General features: G+C 46.6%; 1 protein-coding gene across 3 annotated transcripts in view; it reads left to right on the forward strand.

Moving 5' to 3' along the window:
- Mthfd1l (methylenetetrahydrofolate dehydrogenase (NADP+ dependent) 1 like) overlaps nucleotides 1-18,738 on the forward strand; it is a 135,391-nt gene that overhangs the window by 80,559 nt on the left and 36,094 nt on the right. For 2 of the 3 annotated variants that reach the window (XM_042671887.1, XM_042671966.1), the window contains exons 21-26: nucleotides 848-987; nucleotides 1,642-1,683; nucleotides 2,389-2,489; nucleotides 2,987-3,164; nucleotides 12,936-13,043; nucleotides 15,512-15,664. In XM_042671887.1, coding sequence (XP_042527821.1) covers nucleotides 848-987; nucleotides 1,642-1,683; nucleotides 2,389-2,489; nucleotides 2,987-3,164; nucleotides 12,936-13,043; nucleotides 15,512-15,664 — 722 coding nt within the window. The remainder of the gene's footprint in view (nucleotides 1-847; nucleotides 988-1,641; nucleotides 1,684-2,388; nucleotides 2,490-2,986; nucleotides 3,165-12,935; nucleotides 13,044-15,511; nucleotides 15,665-18,738) is intronic. The other variant, XM_042672058.1, reaches the window with a different exon arrangement.

Below are 18,738 nucleotides of genomic sequence, written 5' to 3' on the forward strand. Positions count from 1 at the left end.
CCTATCAGTGGTCATAAAATTTTTTTATATTCTGGTCCCATAAGTTCACCCTTGGGAATTTATTCCTAAATATAATTTGAAAGAGATTAAAGCTCAAATGCACACATATTTTCAACATAGCATTGTTTATATTGGAAATAACTCAAATGTTCTATAACTAGGACAGCAATTTTATAAATTTTAATGTCAGCTTAGCAAAATAATAATCATAAATTTTGAAGCATCATAGTACATCAAGAAAAGTAGTTTCTGTTTAAGAGGATACTACAAAATTCTATCTGTTCTATAGAAATCATAGGCATAGCTAAGACAGAGAGGGAAAGGGATGTATTTAGAGTTTGAAACTACATGTTATTTTTTCTTTTTTTTTTTTTTTTTTTGTCTGTCGTGTGGCTTGAACTCTGGGCCTGGGCGCTGTCCCTCAGCTCTTCAGCTCAAGGCTAGCACCCTACCACTTAAGCCACAGCACCACTTCGGTTTGCTGGTGGTTTATTGGAGATAAGAGTCTCACGGACTTTCCTGCCGGGCTGGTTTTGAACCGCAGTCCTCAGATCTCAGCTTCCTGAGTAGCTAGATTACAGGCGTGAGCCACCAGTGCCCTCGATGTGAACTTTTTAATTTTTTTTTTCCTTTTTGTCGGCCGTGGGACTTGAACTCTGGGCCTGGGCACTGCCCCTCAGCTCTTCAGCTCAAGGCTACCACTCTACCGCTTGAGCCACAGCACCACTTCCAGTTTTCTGAGTGTTTCATTGGAGATAAGAGTCTCACAGTCTTTCAGTGATTACTGAGTGCCAAAACCTGTTGTTTTAAGGAATTAACAGTGTGTTTCCAACTTACTTCCACACAGTGACCGAAGCTGGCTTTGGAGCGGATATTGGAATGGAAAAATTCTTCAACATCAAATGCCGCGCTTCTGGCCTGGTACCCAATGTGGTGGTGCTGGTGGCCACCGTGAGGGCACTGAAGATGCACGGAGGGGGGCCGAGTGTGAGTCCCATGCCTCCTCCTTCCTAGCAACCAAAACCTGGATAAAAGTTTAGCATGGAGCCAGGCACCTGTGGCTCACGCCTGTAATCCCAGCTACTCAGGAGGCTGAGATCTGAGGATCACAGTTCAAAGCTAGCCCGGGCAGAAAAGTCCATGAGACTCTTATCTCCAATAAACCACTACAAAACTGGAAGTGGCATTGTGGCTCAAGTGGTAGAGCGCTCACCTTGAGCTGAAGAGCTGAGGGACAGCGCCCAAGCCCAGAGTTCAGGCCCCATGACTGACCCCTCCCCCCCCCCCCCAAAAAAAAAAAAGTTTAGCATGGACACACGCATGGCCGCTCAGTGCCAGGGGTTGTGTTCTTAGTTCCAGGTTGTGTTAAGATAATGGCAATGCTAAGAAAGGTCTCAACACTGGCTTAAATTAGAATCACCTGCAGACATCCTGATTTTGCTGGGTGTTGGAAGCCCAGGCAGCAGTGTTTTGTTTTTGTTTTTGTTTTTCTAAAAGCTTCCCATAAGGCCCCACCACTACCAACTGCAGATTTCAGGATAGCATCGCTTCTCCAAGGGTGACTGTGATGTGTGAACTCTGTTTGATTAAAGAAAGTATTTCTGTGGGACTGTTCTTCATTTCTGTTTCTTCTCATTTCAGGTCACTGCTGGTGTCCCTCTAAAGAAAGAATATACAGAGGAGGTAAGAGGAACTGCTCAGCTCCTTAGGTGATGAGTCATTGCAATATCTGTCTTTCGATTCCAGTGGACCATCAGTGGTTTTGCCCTGTGTCTGTAGCCTTGTGCTTATGGGTGGGGTAAGGGAGTAAAAAGTCATTCAATTAATTTTCTCTAACCTTCAGCCTCCCTAGTGCTAGAATTATACCACTGTGTCCAGCTTCTGTGTCTTGTAGTTGGGGTAGGAAAAAAACAAAACCTGATTTGAGGAAGACAGGCACTTAGATAGGCCTTAGCACTTGGAAACTCAGCTGTTTACGTAGTGACTTACTAGTAGCAGTACCTGTTAGCTCCTACAGATGGTGCCAGGGATTTAAGCCAGGAGTAGCTGGACAAGGTCTTTTCACCTTCCCAGGCTCTTGTGCCGTTTTCCTACCAGGCTGCTGGAGAGCTGGCTTCTGTCCTGACAGCCAGTCCTCCCCTCTGAGTGTCCAGGCTTGACACTCAAATATATCCCTGGACCCAGAATAGTCTACTGCTTTGAAGATGAACTACCTCCACTTTTCTTACAGCCATCTTTCTTGAAAATGTTTCTTGAGCTGTCCCTCTTTGAAAACGTTGAGGTCAATTAAGTTAGGAAATCTCTTAAGGCAAAACACACCAGAGTCACAAAGTCAATTGTTTGGCAGATTTGATGGGAGGCAACAATTAGGGTCTGGTTTCCTTCTAGAACATTCAGCTGGTGGCCGATGGCTGCTGTAACCTGCAGAAGCAAATTCAGATCGCACAGCTCTTTGGTGTTCCAGTTGTGGTGGCGCTGAACGTCTTCAAGTGAGTGAAGCCTGTGGCTTTACGTGGTGTCCTGGTCACCTGCAAACTGCACCATGTCCTGAGGGTAGATGCTCATTACAAGTACCCAGAAGACTCAGCTCTTTCTGCTGGCTGGATTTGGTTTCATTTTAGCAAATGTGTTCTCAAAATGAGGGAGATGAAATTTATCTAGGGAATTACCGTTCCCTTTGCGTTTCTTTTCAATTCCACTCCGTATTTCTGTCTAAAAGACTGGGAATGATCAAAGGGTGATGGTATGTAATTTTCTCGATTTAAAAAAAAAACCTTAACTACTTAAAATATTTGCATGGGGTTGGAGGATTCCTTCTCCACATTGCTCTTTAAGCCTGATTTTATTTAAACAAAATGTGACCACTTCTGATGTCTGAAATTATATTCAGCGTTAGGAGGCGAAGTTCTGTTTAAACGGTTAGTCTTGCTTTAAAAACATAGCTAAGTGAATGCAGATGCAAAACCACAACTGTTTTCATCACCAGAACCGACACCCGTGCCGAGATTGACTTGGTGTGTGAGCTGGCCAAGCGGGCCGGCGCCTTTGATGCGGTCCCCTGCTACCACTGGTCGGCGGGGGGAAAGGGGTCAGTGGACTTGGCCCGGGCTGTGAGAGATGCTGCGAATAAAAGAAGTCGTTTCCAGTTCCTCTATGACGTTCAGGTAAGCTAGAGCCACAGCCAGCACAGTGGGCGGGTGACCTGCCCGTCCTCCATCAGGCCAGCTTTGTCTAGATGGCTCATCCCTTCTAGGCCCCAGCAGAGAAAGAAGCTGGAGATGAAAGGCATCTAGCCATCCGCCAGCATCCCTGTGTCCAGGGCAGACCCTGTCCCATACCCAAGAGCCTGAGTTCTTGTCTGCTCTCAAATGGTCAAGAGAATGCGGGGTTCGAGGGCTCACTGCTCAGGAAAGGGGACCTCAGAGCAATCCCCAAGGCCTCTACAATCACAGAAGTTCCCTTGCTCACCTCTGCTGTGGCTTTTTGCTCTCCTTGTGGTTTTCTTGAGCTGTCTTTATATATTTATATTTATTTATGTATGTGTATTTATTTAATCATTGTAATTTTTTCATGTAACATTCAATTTACTGTGTGTGTGTGTGTGTGTGTGTGTGTGTGTGTGTGTGTGTGTGTGTGTGTGTGTGTGTGTGTGTGTGTGTGTGTGTGTGTGTGTGTGTGTGTGTGTGTGTGTGTGTCAGTCAGTCAGTCCTGGGCTTGAGCTCAGAGCCTGGGTGCTATCCCTTTTTTTGGTGTTTAGTTAGAGATAAGAATCATCAATTTTCCTGTCCAGGCCAGCTTCGAACTAAGATCCTCACATCTCACCATCATGAGTTGCTAAGATTACAGGCATGAGCCGCTGGAGCCCAGCTTCATTCCCAGCCCCACTAGCCGTTTTTAAACTACACAGTTTGGGTGATATTAAGCAGAGAATCTCCAGAACTCTTTCCATTTTGCAAAACTGAAACTTTGTTCCCATTTAACAACTCTAAGTCTCCCTCCCCTCCCCCACTCAGCAGCAATTCTCCTTTTGTCTATGAATTCTATACTTTATGATACTTCAGATACTTCTTAAAAGTGGGATCGTACACTGTTTTCATACACTGACCGGCTCATTACGGGAGTGCTATGCTTATGTGTATGGTAGCATGTAAGCAAACTTCTTTTGCTTCTCTAAGCTTGAGTAATATTTCATTTTATGTATTGTCTCATTTTATGAAGAGACATTTCGGTTGCTTCTGCTGTGTGGCTAACTAACGCCACTATAAACGTGTGTTCACAATACACGTGCAAGTTTCTCTTGACCATATGGATTCCGTTACTTGTCCATATACCCCAAAGGAAGATTACTGAGATTTCTAGCATTAAACACACACAAAACACACAATCTAGATGATGAGCCTAAGCAGCAAAGCCGAACTTCTCAGGCCTTACTGTGCCCTACTCCAGCCAGTAGGTTTGCCCTCAGGAGGCAGCGCCCCATCAGAGCGCCCAGCCCTCGCGCTCACAGCTGTTTCTCCCACTTGTTCTCTACTCCCACATTCTAGTGGCTCATGACAGATGTCGCAGATGGGGACATCGCTCCTCTTCCCTGCTCACAGAAGTGAAAACAGGGCTCAGTAAGCCTGGAGTCATGTCAGCAGGAGAACAAGCCCATGCTGCTACTGAGGCTGTCACCAGGGCGGGGCTTCTGGCGGGCCAACCACGTGGGCACTTTGCCTGTGTCCACTGCCTTAGTCCTGATAGCCCTGTTGGGCAGGAGCTGGCAATCTCCCATTCTACAGGCGATCCTTGAAGCAAAAGAGATGGAATCACCTGCCCAGGGTCCAACAGCCAGGCAGAGGCAGAGCTAACCTGATGATACCTCCTCACCAGGCCCTGCTCCTCATGCTCAGGGCCATGTTAAGTGTGTTTGAGGGACAGGAGGGGAAATGAAGCCCACGGGGCCATGACTCGTCTTAGAAGAACGATTCGTCCCCCTGAATTCTCATGCCCCCTCCTGCTACACCAGGCCTGTCGCCATCACGCTCAGTCCATTTCTTGGGCTGGGGTGCAGCTCAGTGGTAGGGTGCTCGCCTGGAGTGGCGTGGAGGCTCTGCAAGAACCGCCTGGCTTCCTAAGCAGCTGCCTCACCCCTGTGTGGTTCCGGCAAAGCCTGCCCCGCCTCCGTGCCCTGGATGGTAACAGCCACCACGTGAGACAGAGACCACACGTTTATTTCCGTGTACGTGTCACAAGCACCCTTGTAGCCTCCTGCATGTGCTCTGTCCTCGCTGAGAAATGCAATGCCGCTGCGATGGAAGTTTCCAGAACTGCATTACTTCCTCTCAGATTATGAGACACTGCAAACTGAGGCAGGCACAGAGTGACACCCAAAGGTAGACGGCCACCTGGTCCCGCCACGCCATCATCCACAGGCTCCACCACTGGGATTTAGATAAGGCGAGACCACCGGACTCTGACTGAAGGGAGAGGACCCGTTTCCTCAACCTAAAAGCAAAGGCATGGAGAACACTATCCAGATGTCAGCACGGATGTGAACAGAAGGCACCAAATGTACTAACACACCTCTCACAGAAAGAGGACTGCTACCTTAGAATTTGAGGGGAAGGGGACAGGAACACTCAGTCACCCCAAATCTCGAAGATGGCTTTGGCCAATCACATTGCTTTCTTTCCTTTCACATAAGGAGTGCACTCTGCTCCTGATGAGTCTTGTCATCTTTGGTGTTCAGTGAGCATATACATGTTGGCGTCCACTCTGCATGAGAAGAAATGACGCTCCCAGCACAGGGAAATGTGTCCTTTGTCAAATATTATAACACACGGATGTGCCCAAGACAGGAGAGGAAGGAGCAGATACACCAGGAATATGCATCAGTTGGCCAGGCCTGAACCTCTACACTCAGGAGCCTGAGGCAGCAAGATTGAGAGTTCAAGGCCAACCGGGCTACGTAGCAAGACCATGTCTGAAAAATGAAAGGAAAAAAAGATGCATCCCAGTGTGGGTACACCATGCTGCGTTCTGTGGGAGAGTAAGCAAAGATCGCCCATATGAGTTGATTGCTGTTGCTGCTCATGGGAGACAAATGCAGCTGGTTCTAGCAAGGAGACTGGTGTTCATTACCCAAACTCCCCTTATCTCCAGCACACGGAACAGTTGCCAGAGGAGGTGAGAGGCCTCCAGGTCTCTCGCGTTAACCTGCTGCTCAGGGCCAGCGAGGCCTCGGGGCCAGATGTTCAGGTCCCAGCGCTGTGCTTTGTGACAGGGCCCTGTAGCCAGCTGCGCCTGTGGCCAGCAAGTCACCATGGACAGATTCAAGTCATACTTGTATTTGAATTACAGGAAAGGCTACTTGCCAAGTACGTGGGGCATTATTTAAAACTTATATATCATTTAAGATGCAAACAATGAACTGAAATAATTGCTGTGTGCCTGGAGAGTTCTATTCTGCCTCCAAGTTTATTTATTGATCCCTTCTCTTTAAATATTTCATGGGCGGCTGAATACATCACACTGGTAATCACAGCATGATCACACGTATATCACACATAGGAATTTATCTCTGTGGCCTTAGAGGCAAAAAAGCATACTATTTTTTTTTATTCAGCATATCCTGATGCATACCAATGCATCGTTTTGTGGGGGACTGAAGGAGTAATGTGTCCTAGCACCTTGGGGTCACTGGTAATTGGGGGTCAGCATGGATAGAACGGGTTATGTAGCATTCTCACAGCTGGGTTGCCAGTTCTGCTTGCTTTATCTTATCTCCAAAGGAGCAGGACCTCACTGCTTTACAGAACCTTTGTCATCTTTCTTCCCTGCAGCTTCACGTTTGAACTCTGGTAATCTGATAATCTCTTTATCTGATTCATTTTTTTTATCACCATAAATAATTTTAAAGTTTAAGTAAACATCAAGCATGGTGACTTGTGCCTATAATCCCCACTATTCAGGAGGAAATATTGCAGTCCAAGGCCGGTCTGAGCAAAAAGTTAGACTTACATCTCAGGAAATAAGCTGGGCATGGTGATCCATGCCTGTGGACATAGCCATGAAAGATGCCGTAGGGGAAGTGGCTCAAGCGGTAGAGCACTCGCCTTGAGCTGAAGAGCGCAGGGACAGTGCCCAGGCCCAGAGTTCAAGCCCCACGACCGACCAAAAAAAGAAAGAAAGATGCTGTAGATAGATGGATTGTGGCCCAGACGAGCCATGAGTGAAAGCTTGAAAAATAACTAAAAAGGGGGGTGTAGCTCTAGTGGTTGGAATGCCTATGTTCAAACTCTAGTGATGCAAAAAGGAAGGGAGAGAAGGAGGGAGGGAGGGAGGGAGGAAGGAAGGAAAGAAGGAAGGAAGGAAAGATTTATAGGTTAGTATTTATTCTGCTAGAAAGCAATTCTTTGTCATACTAGCTACCAGGACAGTGAGATGTGAAGATCACAGTTCGAAGCCAGCGCAAGCACAAAAATCCATGAGACTCTTATCTCCAATTAACCACAAAGAAAGTCAAAAGTGAGCTGGGCACTGGTGGCTCACACCTGTAAGCCTAGCTACTCAGGAGGCTGAGACCTGAGGATCACAGTTCAAAGCCAGCCAAGGCAGGAAAGTCCATGAGACTCTTATATCCAATTAACCACCAAAGAACTGGAAGTATGGTTCAAAATGGTAAAGCACTAGTGTTGAGCCCAAAAGCTCAGAGACAGTGCCCAGGCCCTGAGTTCAAACCCTACAACCAACCAGGGAAAAAAAAAATCTGCATTCTGGAAGAATGTTTCATTGGAAAATAGATTTTAATAGATTTGGGGAAGGAATTAATGGAGTATACATTTAGAGTGATATCCTTGGCAAATGTGAAGATTTCTCAGTATTCTTTCAAAAGTGATCTGAGATGCCAGGGTATCTGTCGGCTTTGTAAACATGTTTATTAGGATGTTATATCATTATACCTTATGCTAATAGGATCTTGACTTCATGTTTGCCGCTGTTGGTACCTGAGCTCATGTCTATCTCTTGGTGGGCAATGGTTGTTCCTTTGCTTGAGATCTTTGCTGCTCTTTCTTTCTTTCTTTTGCTGGTCCTGGGGCTTGAACTCTGGTTCTAGGCACTGTTCTTGGGGCTCCTTTTGATCAAGGGTCGCACTCTACCACTGAAGCCACCGCGCCACTTCTGGCTTTTTCTATGATTAATTGGAAATGAGAGTCTCATGGATTTTCCTGCCTGGGCTGGCTTCCAACTGCAATCCTCAGATCTCAGCCTCCTGAGTAGCTAGGATTACAGGTGCAAGCCATCAGCTCCAGGCTCTTCTGCCCTCGCTTCAAGATATTATGCAAGCTCCTTTTGATGTCTTGCCAACTCCCTCTGGTTTCTGGGCCTTCCTTCAAATTTATGGTCTCCCCACTTCTTCGTGTTTATGCAGAGCCTTGATCTCACCCTCTGTTGTGACACACTGTTCCCGCTTCACCGGGGTTCTCCGTGCATCCTGTCCCTGAAGCTCTGTGCATGGCGTCATAACCTTGTGCAAACCTCGCCTTGGCTGGTTGTTTGTTTATCCAGCACTTGTTTGTGGGAGGCCTACCATGTGTGAGCCTGTCTGCTTGACACGAGGCGTATCCAGATGAAAGATTAAGCATAGCATCAGTATTTACAGAGCAGCCATGATGAATGCATAAACACTCATAATTTGTCTTAGCCATTTTATTTGTTTTAGAAAAAAAAGCCATCATTTGCCCCAGAACAGTTTAAGCAAAATCTGTACTTCAGATTAGGATCATTGGACTGAGCTTGGCTTTTTGCAAGAGTCCACTTCTCCCCAAACCAAGCAGGGGAAGAAACAACAGGAAGTTCCTTGTCTGCTGATGTCACCTAAATAGATTACACACCGTGGAAAGGCCTTAGCAGGCCCTGGCTCTCACATTGAACGCACAGTGTAAGTCAGCTGAGGTGTTCAATTCGCTTGTGAGGAAAAGAGACGTCGTGGAAACCTCTAGAGCATTTTGGCACACAGACTTGGAGTAGAGCCTTTCAGGGTCATGGGAGACAGCACTGTACACACTGAAGCCCCCCTTCCTCTTCTCAAGGCTAGTGAGGCCATGGCCAGGCATCGAAAGTTCCAATGCCAAGAGCTAGCTAGCGTGATAGAAATGTGTGGTTGTGGCATTGGGGGGTGGGGGGAGAGTGAAGACCCTCCCGAATGGGGATTCACTTCCTCTCCTGGCCACTTCCTGTTGTCCCACAGTTCCATTCTGCTTGGGTCCCTGCCATGAGTGATCTTTGCAGTTTTCTTCTAGCAACAATTACATAGGTCACAAAGTCATCCTGACCCTTGCTGGGAATTCCCAGAAGGCTTTCCAATCAACAGGAGGAAAGAAGGTGGTTTAGTTATTGGCCAAAAGATACACATTTCCTTATGCTCCAGAGAGTGAAGAGTTGGATCTCAAGGAGATCACATGAGAGCAGCATTCTTCACAGTAGCCACAAAGTGGAAACAACCCAAGGGCCTGTTGGTGGGTGCGCAAGTTAAATGCAGTACGTGCATGGTGGAATCCTAGTCAGCCCTAAAGAAGGGAGTTGTGGCACATGCTGCAACGTGTGAGCATGATACCAGATGCGACAAGTCAGATACAAAATGGACTCCACACTGAAAGTTCCTAGAGTAGTCTGATTCATGGAGCCCGTCTGCACTTTAGCAGGCCATGGACAGGTGAAGATTTGGAGACCATTGTTGCCTCGGTGTGTATTAGGAAGGTTAGCGTTGCAGTAGTGATGAGACTTGGTCGTGAGAGACCCGTTAGGAAGCTAACACCGTGAGGGAGACGACCCTCATCCCACCCGAGGCCAAGAGCACACAGAAGCGTCCTGTCTCCATGTCTTCTCTGTGCCGGATATCATCATCGTTTTCGTTTTGTTGGCCTAATGGGTGTGGATCCATTTTTTTTATCATTTATTTGTTGTTATTTTATTGTTGGAGTGGCATACATTTGTAACATGGCAGGGTTCCATCCTGAGAGTTCTATTATAAGTGCACATTGTGCACTTTGAACAAGTTGGCCTTTCCAGCATAGTCCACTTCCCCCGCTTGCTTCTCTCCACTTTTTCAAACAGTATTTGGTGGTGGTGGTGGTGGTGGTGGTGGTGGTGGTGTGTGTGTGTGTGTGTGTGTCTTTCCATCTTTACTTCTCAGAATCCCTTGCTTTCTCCCTCCCTCCTGTTAACCTCATAGACAGCCCATCTTTTCCATTCATGTCGCCACCACCTCCTCCTCCTCCTCCTCCTCCTCCTCATCATCATCATAGGTCTATACTCCACAAATGAGTAAGAAGTGTGATATTTGATTTGTTGAGCTTGGTGTATCTCATTCAACATGATGGTCTCCAGTTCTAACCACTTCCATACAGATACCATGGTGTTTATTCCTCTTTCTTGCTGGTAATTCTCCAAGGGAGATGTGTACCATAGAGTCCTATTCTTACAGCAGTTGCTGGGCACTTAGTTGTTGCACAGTGTTGGTCTGTTGTGAACAGGGATATAATATATGCATGCAGATGTCTTTCTTGTATATTGATTTACTCTCCTTTGGACATGTGCCCAATCAGGGTATTGTGCAATCACAAGATAGGTCAATTTTTACGTTTCTCAGTAAGCTCCATACCAGTTTCCATAGTGCTTATACTCATTTACAGTTCCTCCCTTCTCCTCTCACTCTGCATTCTGACCAATATTTATTGTTTTGTTTTGTTTTCATTCTTTTTTATTTTATTAAGTAGCTGTAGAAAGAGGCTTCAGGTCCATAAGTCAGGTTATGAGTACAATGCATCTTGATCAAGGCCACCCCTTCTATCAGTCTCCCCCCCCCCCCCCCCCCCCCAGTTTGTCCCCTCCCATCCCTACCCTCAACTTATATTGTTTGTTTTCTCGATGTTTACCATTCTGGGCAAGATGGAATCTTAGTGTAGTTTTGATTTGCATTTCCTCTACAACTATGGATGTTGAATATTTCTTTTTTTTTTTTTTGGTCCGGTCGTGGGGCCTGAACTCTGGGCCTGGGCACTGTCCCTCAGCTCTTCAGCTCAACACTAGCACTCTACCACTTGAGCCACAGCGCCACTTCCGGCTTTTTCTTTTTGTTTATGTGGTGCTGAGGAATCGAACCCAGGGCCTCATGCATGCAAGGCAAGCGCTCTACCACTGAGCCACCTTCCCAGCCCCGAATATTTCTTTATATATCAGCCATTTGTATTTCTTTTTCATAATACAGTTCAATTCATTTGCATAGTTACTAGTTTATCTATTTGCTGCTTACTTGTTTGAGCTCTGTATATTTTGGATTATTACTCCTTTGTCCATTGAATAGCTGGCAGACATTTTCTCCCATTCTTTGAGTTGTCTTTTGATTCTGGTAATTGTTTTGAAGGCCATAAACTTTAATCTGATGCAGTCCTTTTGTCCATTCTGGATTTTTTGTTTTGTTTTGTTTTTGCCAGTCCTGGAGCTTAAACTCAGGGCCTGGGTACTGTCCCTGAGCTTCTTTTTGCTCAAGGCTAACACTCTACCACTAGAACCACAGTGCCACTTACAGCTTTTTCTGTTTATGTGGTGCTAAGGAATTGAACCTAGGGCTTCGCACATGCTAGGCAAGCACTGTACCACTGAGCCACCTTCCCAGCCCCCTTTTTGTCCATTCTTAGTACTTCCTGTGCAATTAGGGTCCTATCCAGAAAATGATTACCATACCTATATCTTCCAGCATTTTCCTGTAATTAAATTTAAGATAAAATTAGAGATGAAGATGGGATTGTCACAAGTGAGAGAATACTTGAATAAACTGAAATAAAAGAAATGGATATGTTGCTAGATGCACTGGAAGCTATCAGAATTGAACCACAAAGAGCTAAGAACCACTGAAATAGGTAGCTTATTTATTTATCTGAGATCACTCTAGGTTTCTTGGTTTAGGTTGTTGTTTTATTTTGTTTGATATGTAGGCATTCATGGCTATAAACTTTCCTCTAAGTTTGCTGTGTCCCAAAGGTTCTGGTAGGTTGTGTTCTCATTTCTGTTAGATTCTAGGAACTTTTTCACTTCTTTATAGATCTGTCTAAGACTACTTTAGTTAATTACCAGCCACATGCATCTCAGTGTTGGATCTGACATTAGGGATCCCATTTCCACACACATTTTTACTTATTTGCCAAAAAAATTTCCCCTTTTGAGATTGTTTTTTCATGGTATGTGATTTCTCATAATTTGCTAATGTGGATAGATTTCATTGTCCAGTTTTCCAATAAGGTGTTCAATTCCAACAACATTTAACATTTGACCAAGATTTTCTTTTCCAACATTTGTATTAAAATAACAATTCATCCTGCATGCATACGCGTGTGCACGCACACACACACACACACACACACACACACACACACACACCACACACACACACACACACACACAAAACCCTCATTTCACCATGCTACTTTAAAACTTGCACCAACTATTGAGTTAGGAATTCCTATTCTCGTGTTGTAAGACCATTAAAAAGCATTGTATAAATGTATCTTTTTGAAATTCTGCAATGGGTACTTTTTTAAAATAGTCAAGCAAATGAGCAGTCTGTTGGTTGGCTGAACACCTGAGGCTTTATTTTTGTTTCTTGATATCTGATGTGGCCTAAGAGTGATAGAAAAAAAACTTTGATGAAGGAAAGGGAGAAAATGTCCAAAATGAAATGAACTCGCTACCTGCCTTTTACACCTGCAACCCCTCTGTACATCACCTTTACAATAGGAAAACAAAAACAAAAAAAACAACAATGATTAAGTGCTGCATTTGCTAGGAAAGGACTCGGGTAGGAAAATTTTAGCCAACATCGAAAATGTAAGTTTTCCCTTAGTTTTTCAACCAGCTTAAAGTTAACAAGTTTGTCCTTCTTCATGTTTTTCCAGCTTCCCATTGTGGAAAAGATAAGAACCATCGCCCAAGCTGTCTACGGAGCTAAGGACATTGAAATATCTCCTGAGGCACAATCCAAAATAGATCGCTACACTCAACAGGTAAACAATAATCACCTTGGGTTCTCAGAATTCTCCCCTTCACATGAGTACTGGTGGTTTGTGTCTCACAGCTGAACTCTGCATTCTACCACTGAGCTACATTCTAGGTTTCTACCTCCATGTCCACCCTGAGTGGCACCCGTGCTCAGATCTGTTGTATCGTCTGTAGTCATGCCCACTCCTCCAGAATCATTGAATCTCCATGTACAGCCTGGGAGTCTGAGTCAGGTGACTCATGGTGCTTCCTCGTGACCATAGGCCTCTGCCCTAGCAGTGCCAGCATGCTCCCAGGCCAGGCCAATGGGGATGTATCATGCACCAAGGAGAATGTGAGGGTTCTCTATTAGCTTGTCGCCAGAGTGGTCTGCAGAACTTGAAGGCTCCATCCTCTTCTACCTTTAGAAAGTGGCAAAAGTAAATTGGTGGCAGCCTTGGCCCAGCAGCCTGAACAACATGGAGTCCTGTCCTGTCCTGTGGCCCCATCCTTAGCATGACCAATGACTCGCTGGCCAAAAGGTCCCTGCCTCTTGTGGAGTAATAAAATGAAATTCAGAGGGTATGTCAAAAGCTTGCTATCAAAAGAGCTTTGTTACAGATAGCACTGATTGTTTAAATTATTTCCCAACTCCTTCACTCTATTCATGAATATATTTGACATTTTGTTAAATACTACCAATGCTGAGCAGGGTGTTCTCCAGGTTTGGTAAAATTATAGGAAACTCGTTTTAATTGGCAGTAGCCATATTTATGAGTGTGTGTGTGTGTGTGTGTGTGTGTGTGTGTGTGTGTTTCCTTATTGTTTTTGTTCCATAGATTGAGCTCAGCCTCATACTCTACCACTGAACTATATTCTCAAGCCATTTGGCCAGAAATTCTAGTTATTCAGGTGGCAAATATATGAGGTTCGAGGTTTAAGACCAGACAAGACCAGATCAGATAAAAAGTTCAGAAGTAGTAAGACTGTCATCTGTGCTGTATAGGAAGTCTGTGTGGGGGGATCTTTGGTCCAAGCCAGGCATAAACATCAGACTCTTATTTGGGGGGAAAAAAAAAAGAAAAAGGCATGGAGCATGGCTCAAGTAGTAGAACAACTGCCTGGCAAGGCATTATTTTATTCGTCTTAAAATACTTGAATATTGGGCTGGGAAGGTGGCTCAATGGTAGAGCGCTTGCCTTGCATGCATGAGGCCCTGGGTTCAATTCCTCAACCATATAAGTGAAAAAGCCGGAAGTGGCGCTGTGGCTCAAGTGGTAAAACGCTAGCCTTGAGCTGAAGAGCTGAGGGACAGTGCCCAGGCCCAGAGTTCAAACCCCACATCCGACCCCCCCCAAAAAAAAAAATTGAATATTGTTCCTGGAGGAAGTAGGTTTGAAGCTTGCCTCCCAAGTGATGGCCTTGCCCGTGTGTGGACCCACACTGGCCATGCTTTCCTTGGGGTGTGTATGGTAGAAGTTGAGGTCCTCATGCTCACCAGACAGGCACTCTACCACTTGAGCCATGTCCTTAACCTTCAACTGGGAAAGTCTGGATAGCAAATCTTGATCAGCTCATAGAATTATTTCACTGTTGAGCCAAACTTCAAATTTCTGGGTACTGTTTCTCAAGAGCAATTATGATGTTTCCCTCAGCAAAATGCAATCGCCGGTGTTTCAGAAAGAGAGAATATACTCTCCCCAACACCCTCCACCCCCAAACCCCAGCACATAATTGGCAATTCTCTAAAATAATGTTCCAAGTAGTTTTAGAAATCCTCTGAGGGTTCATCCCTTGTATCTGTCTGGTGGCAAGGGGCTGGTCCTTACAAGTTATGTTCCAAGAACGTGGTTGCAATTAATTCACCAAGTCTCTAAGGGAACAGTGTGTGTCCCCTAGCCCCAAGCCTGCTTCAAAGACACTGTCCTTTTTGTGAGACCCCCCCACAAGTGACTTCCTGCCCTTTCACCTTTGGAACTCTGGGTCAGGCATAGACTTTGGTCCTTGAAAAGAAGAGGCTTAAAAAGTGACCTCATCTTAGTTCCTCTCATGTAATTGCAGATCAAAAAGCCCTGATTCATAATCTAGCACAAAGGGCCCTTTACTTCCTGACAGGCTCCAAGAACAAGCGAGTCACGTGACTTCGGGGCCTCATTAGCAGCCTTTCTCCAGATTACCTTTCTGAGTCCCAGATATTAATAGCCCCGGAGAAAGGTTTCTACAGCTGTGCCCTGCGTGGTGCTAAGAATAGCCCTGGTTTTCCCACACACACAGGGTGGAAAGTGCCCTCTATGAAAGAGTCTTCCAGAGAAACATTAGACTGTGGACCCTGCTGAATAATGACCATGGAGACATGCATGTCCTGCTGGTCCACTTCCTATTCCCAAAGAAGTAGTAACAGCAGGTGCACACGCATGCACCTAAATCCACCCAAGACCGCAACAGGCGGGCGGGCATCGATGTCAGCCAACACGTGGCCTTTCCTTTCTTACAGGGTTTTGGAAACTTGCCCATCTGCATGGCCAAGACGCACCTTTCTCTGTCTCACCAGCCGGAAAAAAAAGGGGTGCCAAGGGACTTCATTCTGCCCATCAGCGACGTGCGCGCCAGCATCGGTGCGGGCTTCATTTACCCTTTGGTGGGAACGGTGAGTGAGTGACAGAGGCCCAAAGCCTCCTTCCTGCTCTCCGCGAAGCTTCCTACACCCTGTGGCTCTTTGCACATTGTGCAGTAAGAAGAAATGAGTATTGTTTGCTATTTTTCTTAACACTCATTGGAAGGGAGGGAGGGAGGGAGGAAAGGAAGGATGGAAAGAAGGAAAAGAAATCATCGCTGTCACTGGCATTTAAGCTCACACTGTTTTTTCAGGTCATGTTTTCAGTACCCACCATCCTAAAACTAAAGCCCCTCCTCCTGCATTGGAAGGGCTCCTTTTGCATCTTGCACTGAAAGTGACAATATGGAGTCCTAAACAAAGTAGAGCTGCTCTGCCACCAGGAGCTGGAGGACCGGCCTCTCGCCAGGAGCTGGAGGACCGGCCTCTCGCCCTCTGCCTCCCTAGGCAGCATTGTGGGGCCTGGCTGGGATATGAGAACAGCACACACAGCCCCGTTTGACGGGGTGCCGTGGAGTCCCACTGCTCTGCACTATTGCCAGTACTTTCAGTTATTTCTGGGACAGGAAGAGCTGGACAGAGAAATAATAGTCATGGGCTGGGAAGGTGGCTCAGTGGTAGAGCGCTTGCCTTGCATGCATGAGGCCCTGGGTTCAGCTCCTCAGCACCACATAAGCAGAAAAAAAAAGCCAGAAGTGGCACTGAGACTCAAGTGGTAGAGTGCTAGCGTTGAGCTGAAGAGCTCAGGGACAGCACCCAGGCCCAGAGTTCAGGCCCCACACCAGACCCTCCCCCCCACCCCCCCAAAAAAAGAAAGAAATAATAGTCACACAGGCCAGTCTTCCCTTTGGTGGCCTAAATTTGACTTCCTGTGATGGACACATACCTAAAGTAGGTTTGGAGGAGGGGAAACATTCTAAGTCATCATTATTATCATTATTGTTGCTACAAACTGATGTGAACCCAGACAGAAATGTAACGATAACCTCTTATAATGAGTCATTGTAGCTCTGTTATTTGAACAAGCAGTGGATCTTCCCATGATGCACAGGGGCTTCTGAGAGGAGCAGGGGCGAGGCACAGAGCTGTGAGCAGCACACAGACATCCAGAGCCTGCTGGTCCCAATGCCCTCAGACCCGAGGGGTGCACCAGCCAGCCCTGCCCCGGGAAGAGGAGGGAGGAGACCCACGTGTTTGTACAGGGCGACAGGGCCAGGCCTCCAAAGCGGCAGAGTGGGGAATTTCAGATCAAAGGCATAAGAATACACAATGCTCACGCCGCAGTGCCCCATGGGACTGGACTTAACGGGCATAGGAGCCTGGGAAGTCGAATGGCAGGACAGACCTGGTATTAGAATGTCAAGTGCCAGCTCAGAAACTTGGCTTTCATTCCTACACACTGGGGAGCCCCTCGGGAGTGGAGATCTCTCAGTGGGTGGGAGAACCCGTGGGCTGAGTTGTCTTTGAGCTGTGGCAGCAAGGTGGAGAGTGTTCAGTCCACGGGAGCCAGAGGTACCTCAGATCAGCAGTACCTTTCCAAGTGCTGAGATTACAGGCGTGTGCCGCCACTCATGGCTCTGAATCCTACTTCGAAGATGGCTTCCTACAGTGGGGACAGAGGAAAAGGACTGTTCCCACTTGGTGGCTGTGGGTGACGATATTGCCAGCTATGTAATGAACACAGGAAGAAGGCAGGTTGGCAGAGCCTGGAGTGAGAATTTAAGGGTTAATGGGGTGTATGAAATTGTCTGTGTCTAGTAGAAATACAGGCACAACCGTGAGAAGAAAGAAACAGGAAGGCGACCTTGGGCATTTTAAGAGACTAGGGCAAGTGTCATGAAGCGAGAGAAGGCAGGCCAGCCGGTGAAGGGAGGTGCTCCTGGCGATGCATCAGTGGTCCTCGCTGAGGACGAAGCGCGCAGGAGGGGAGAAGCAGCCAAGCCATGTGGCGGCAGTGCACGCGCTGGTGTGTTCAGCCCGCTCTGTCACTCCAGGGAGAAGGACTTGACTAGCAGGAGAGCTGGGTGGCGTGGTCACAGGTGTAGCTCTGTTCTGTGGCTAGCAGGAAGTGGGCAGTCAGTCTGGGAACTTGAGCAAGCCCTTGGAGTGATGGAAATACTCACTGTGAGATTTTACTTATGCCATCACTATATATGTTTGCCAAAACTCATAGAGGTTGTGTGTGGTTCAGGTATGCCTTAATTAACTCATATGGGGACAACACCATGGTGTGCACCTGCGTCCATGAGAGGCTGAGGCAAGGGGTCCCTCAAGCCCAGGAGTTCAAGGCCAGCCTGGCCAATGTAGCAAGACCCAGTCTCAAAAAAGGGGGGAGGAAGGGGATACTACAAGGTGCCAGTAGTAATGAATGCCCATAATCCTAGCTACTCAGGAGGCAAAAATCTGAGGATTGAGGTTCAAAGCCAGACAAACAGATCCTTGAGATTTGAGATTCTGTCTCCAATGAACCAGCAAAAAGCCAGAACTAAAGGTGTGACCTGAGTGATAGAACATTAGCCAAGAATGAAAAAGCCAAGTGACAGCACAGAGTCCTGAGTTCAAGTCCCAGTAACCCCCCCCAACACACACACACACACACACACACACACACACACACACACACACACACACACACACACACACACACACACACACACACACACACACACACACACACACACACACGGTGAGTGCTGAGAAGAGTGTCAGAATTTTGGCAGAATTTTGACTCCGGTCAGCCCAGGCCGTAACTGAGGAGCAGAGCATCAGCCAGGCTGCAGGTCAAGAGACTGTACCAGCAGGGAAGACGGGTGAGAAAGACACCCAAATGACAGAAGAAGACGTGGAGGCATCTCCGGGGAGAAGGGAATCTCATTCCCACTGTGTCCTGACTTACGTTGTATAGAGTGGAGAGTGGAAGTCCCACAGTAATTCACACAGAGCGCATTCATTTATTCATGCATTCAGCCCAGAGGCGCCCACTCTGCTCTGCTAACAACTGGCAGAGAGAAACAGGTAGAGTCCACAGAGAAGCTGGTGTGCCAATTTGATGGATGCTGTCTTTCAATTTTCTCAACCTCTAATAATAGGCATTAAACAAAAGTCAC

Source organism: Dipodomys spectabilis, unplaced genomic scaffold (genome assembly GCF_019054845.1).
Source record: "Dipodomys spectabilis isolate Male_0828 unplaced genomic scaffold, ASM1905484v1 ptg000001l, whole genome shotgun sequence".
NCBI lineage: Eukaryota > Metazoa > Chordata > Mammalia > Rodentia > Heteromyidae > Dipodomys > Dipodomys spectabilis.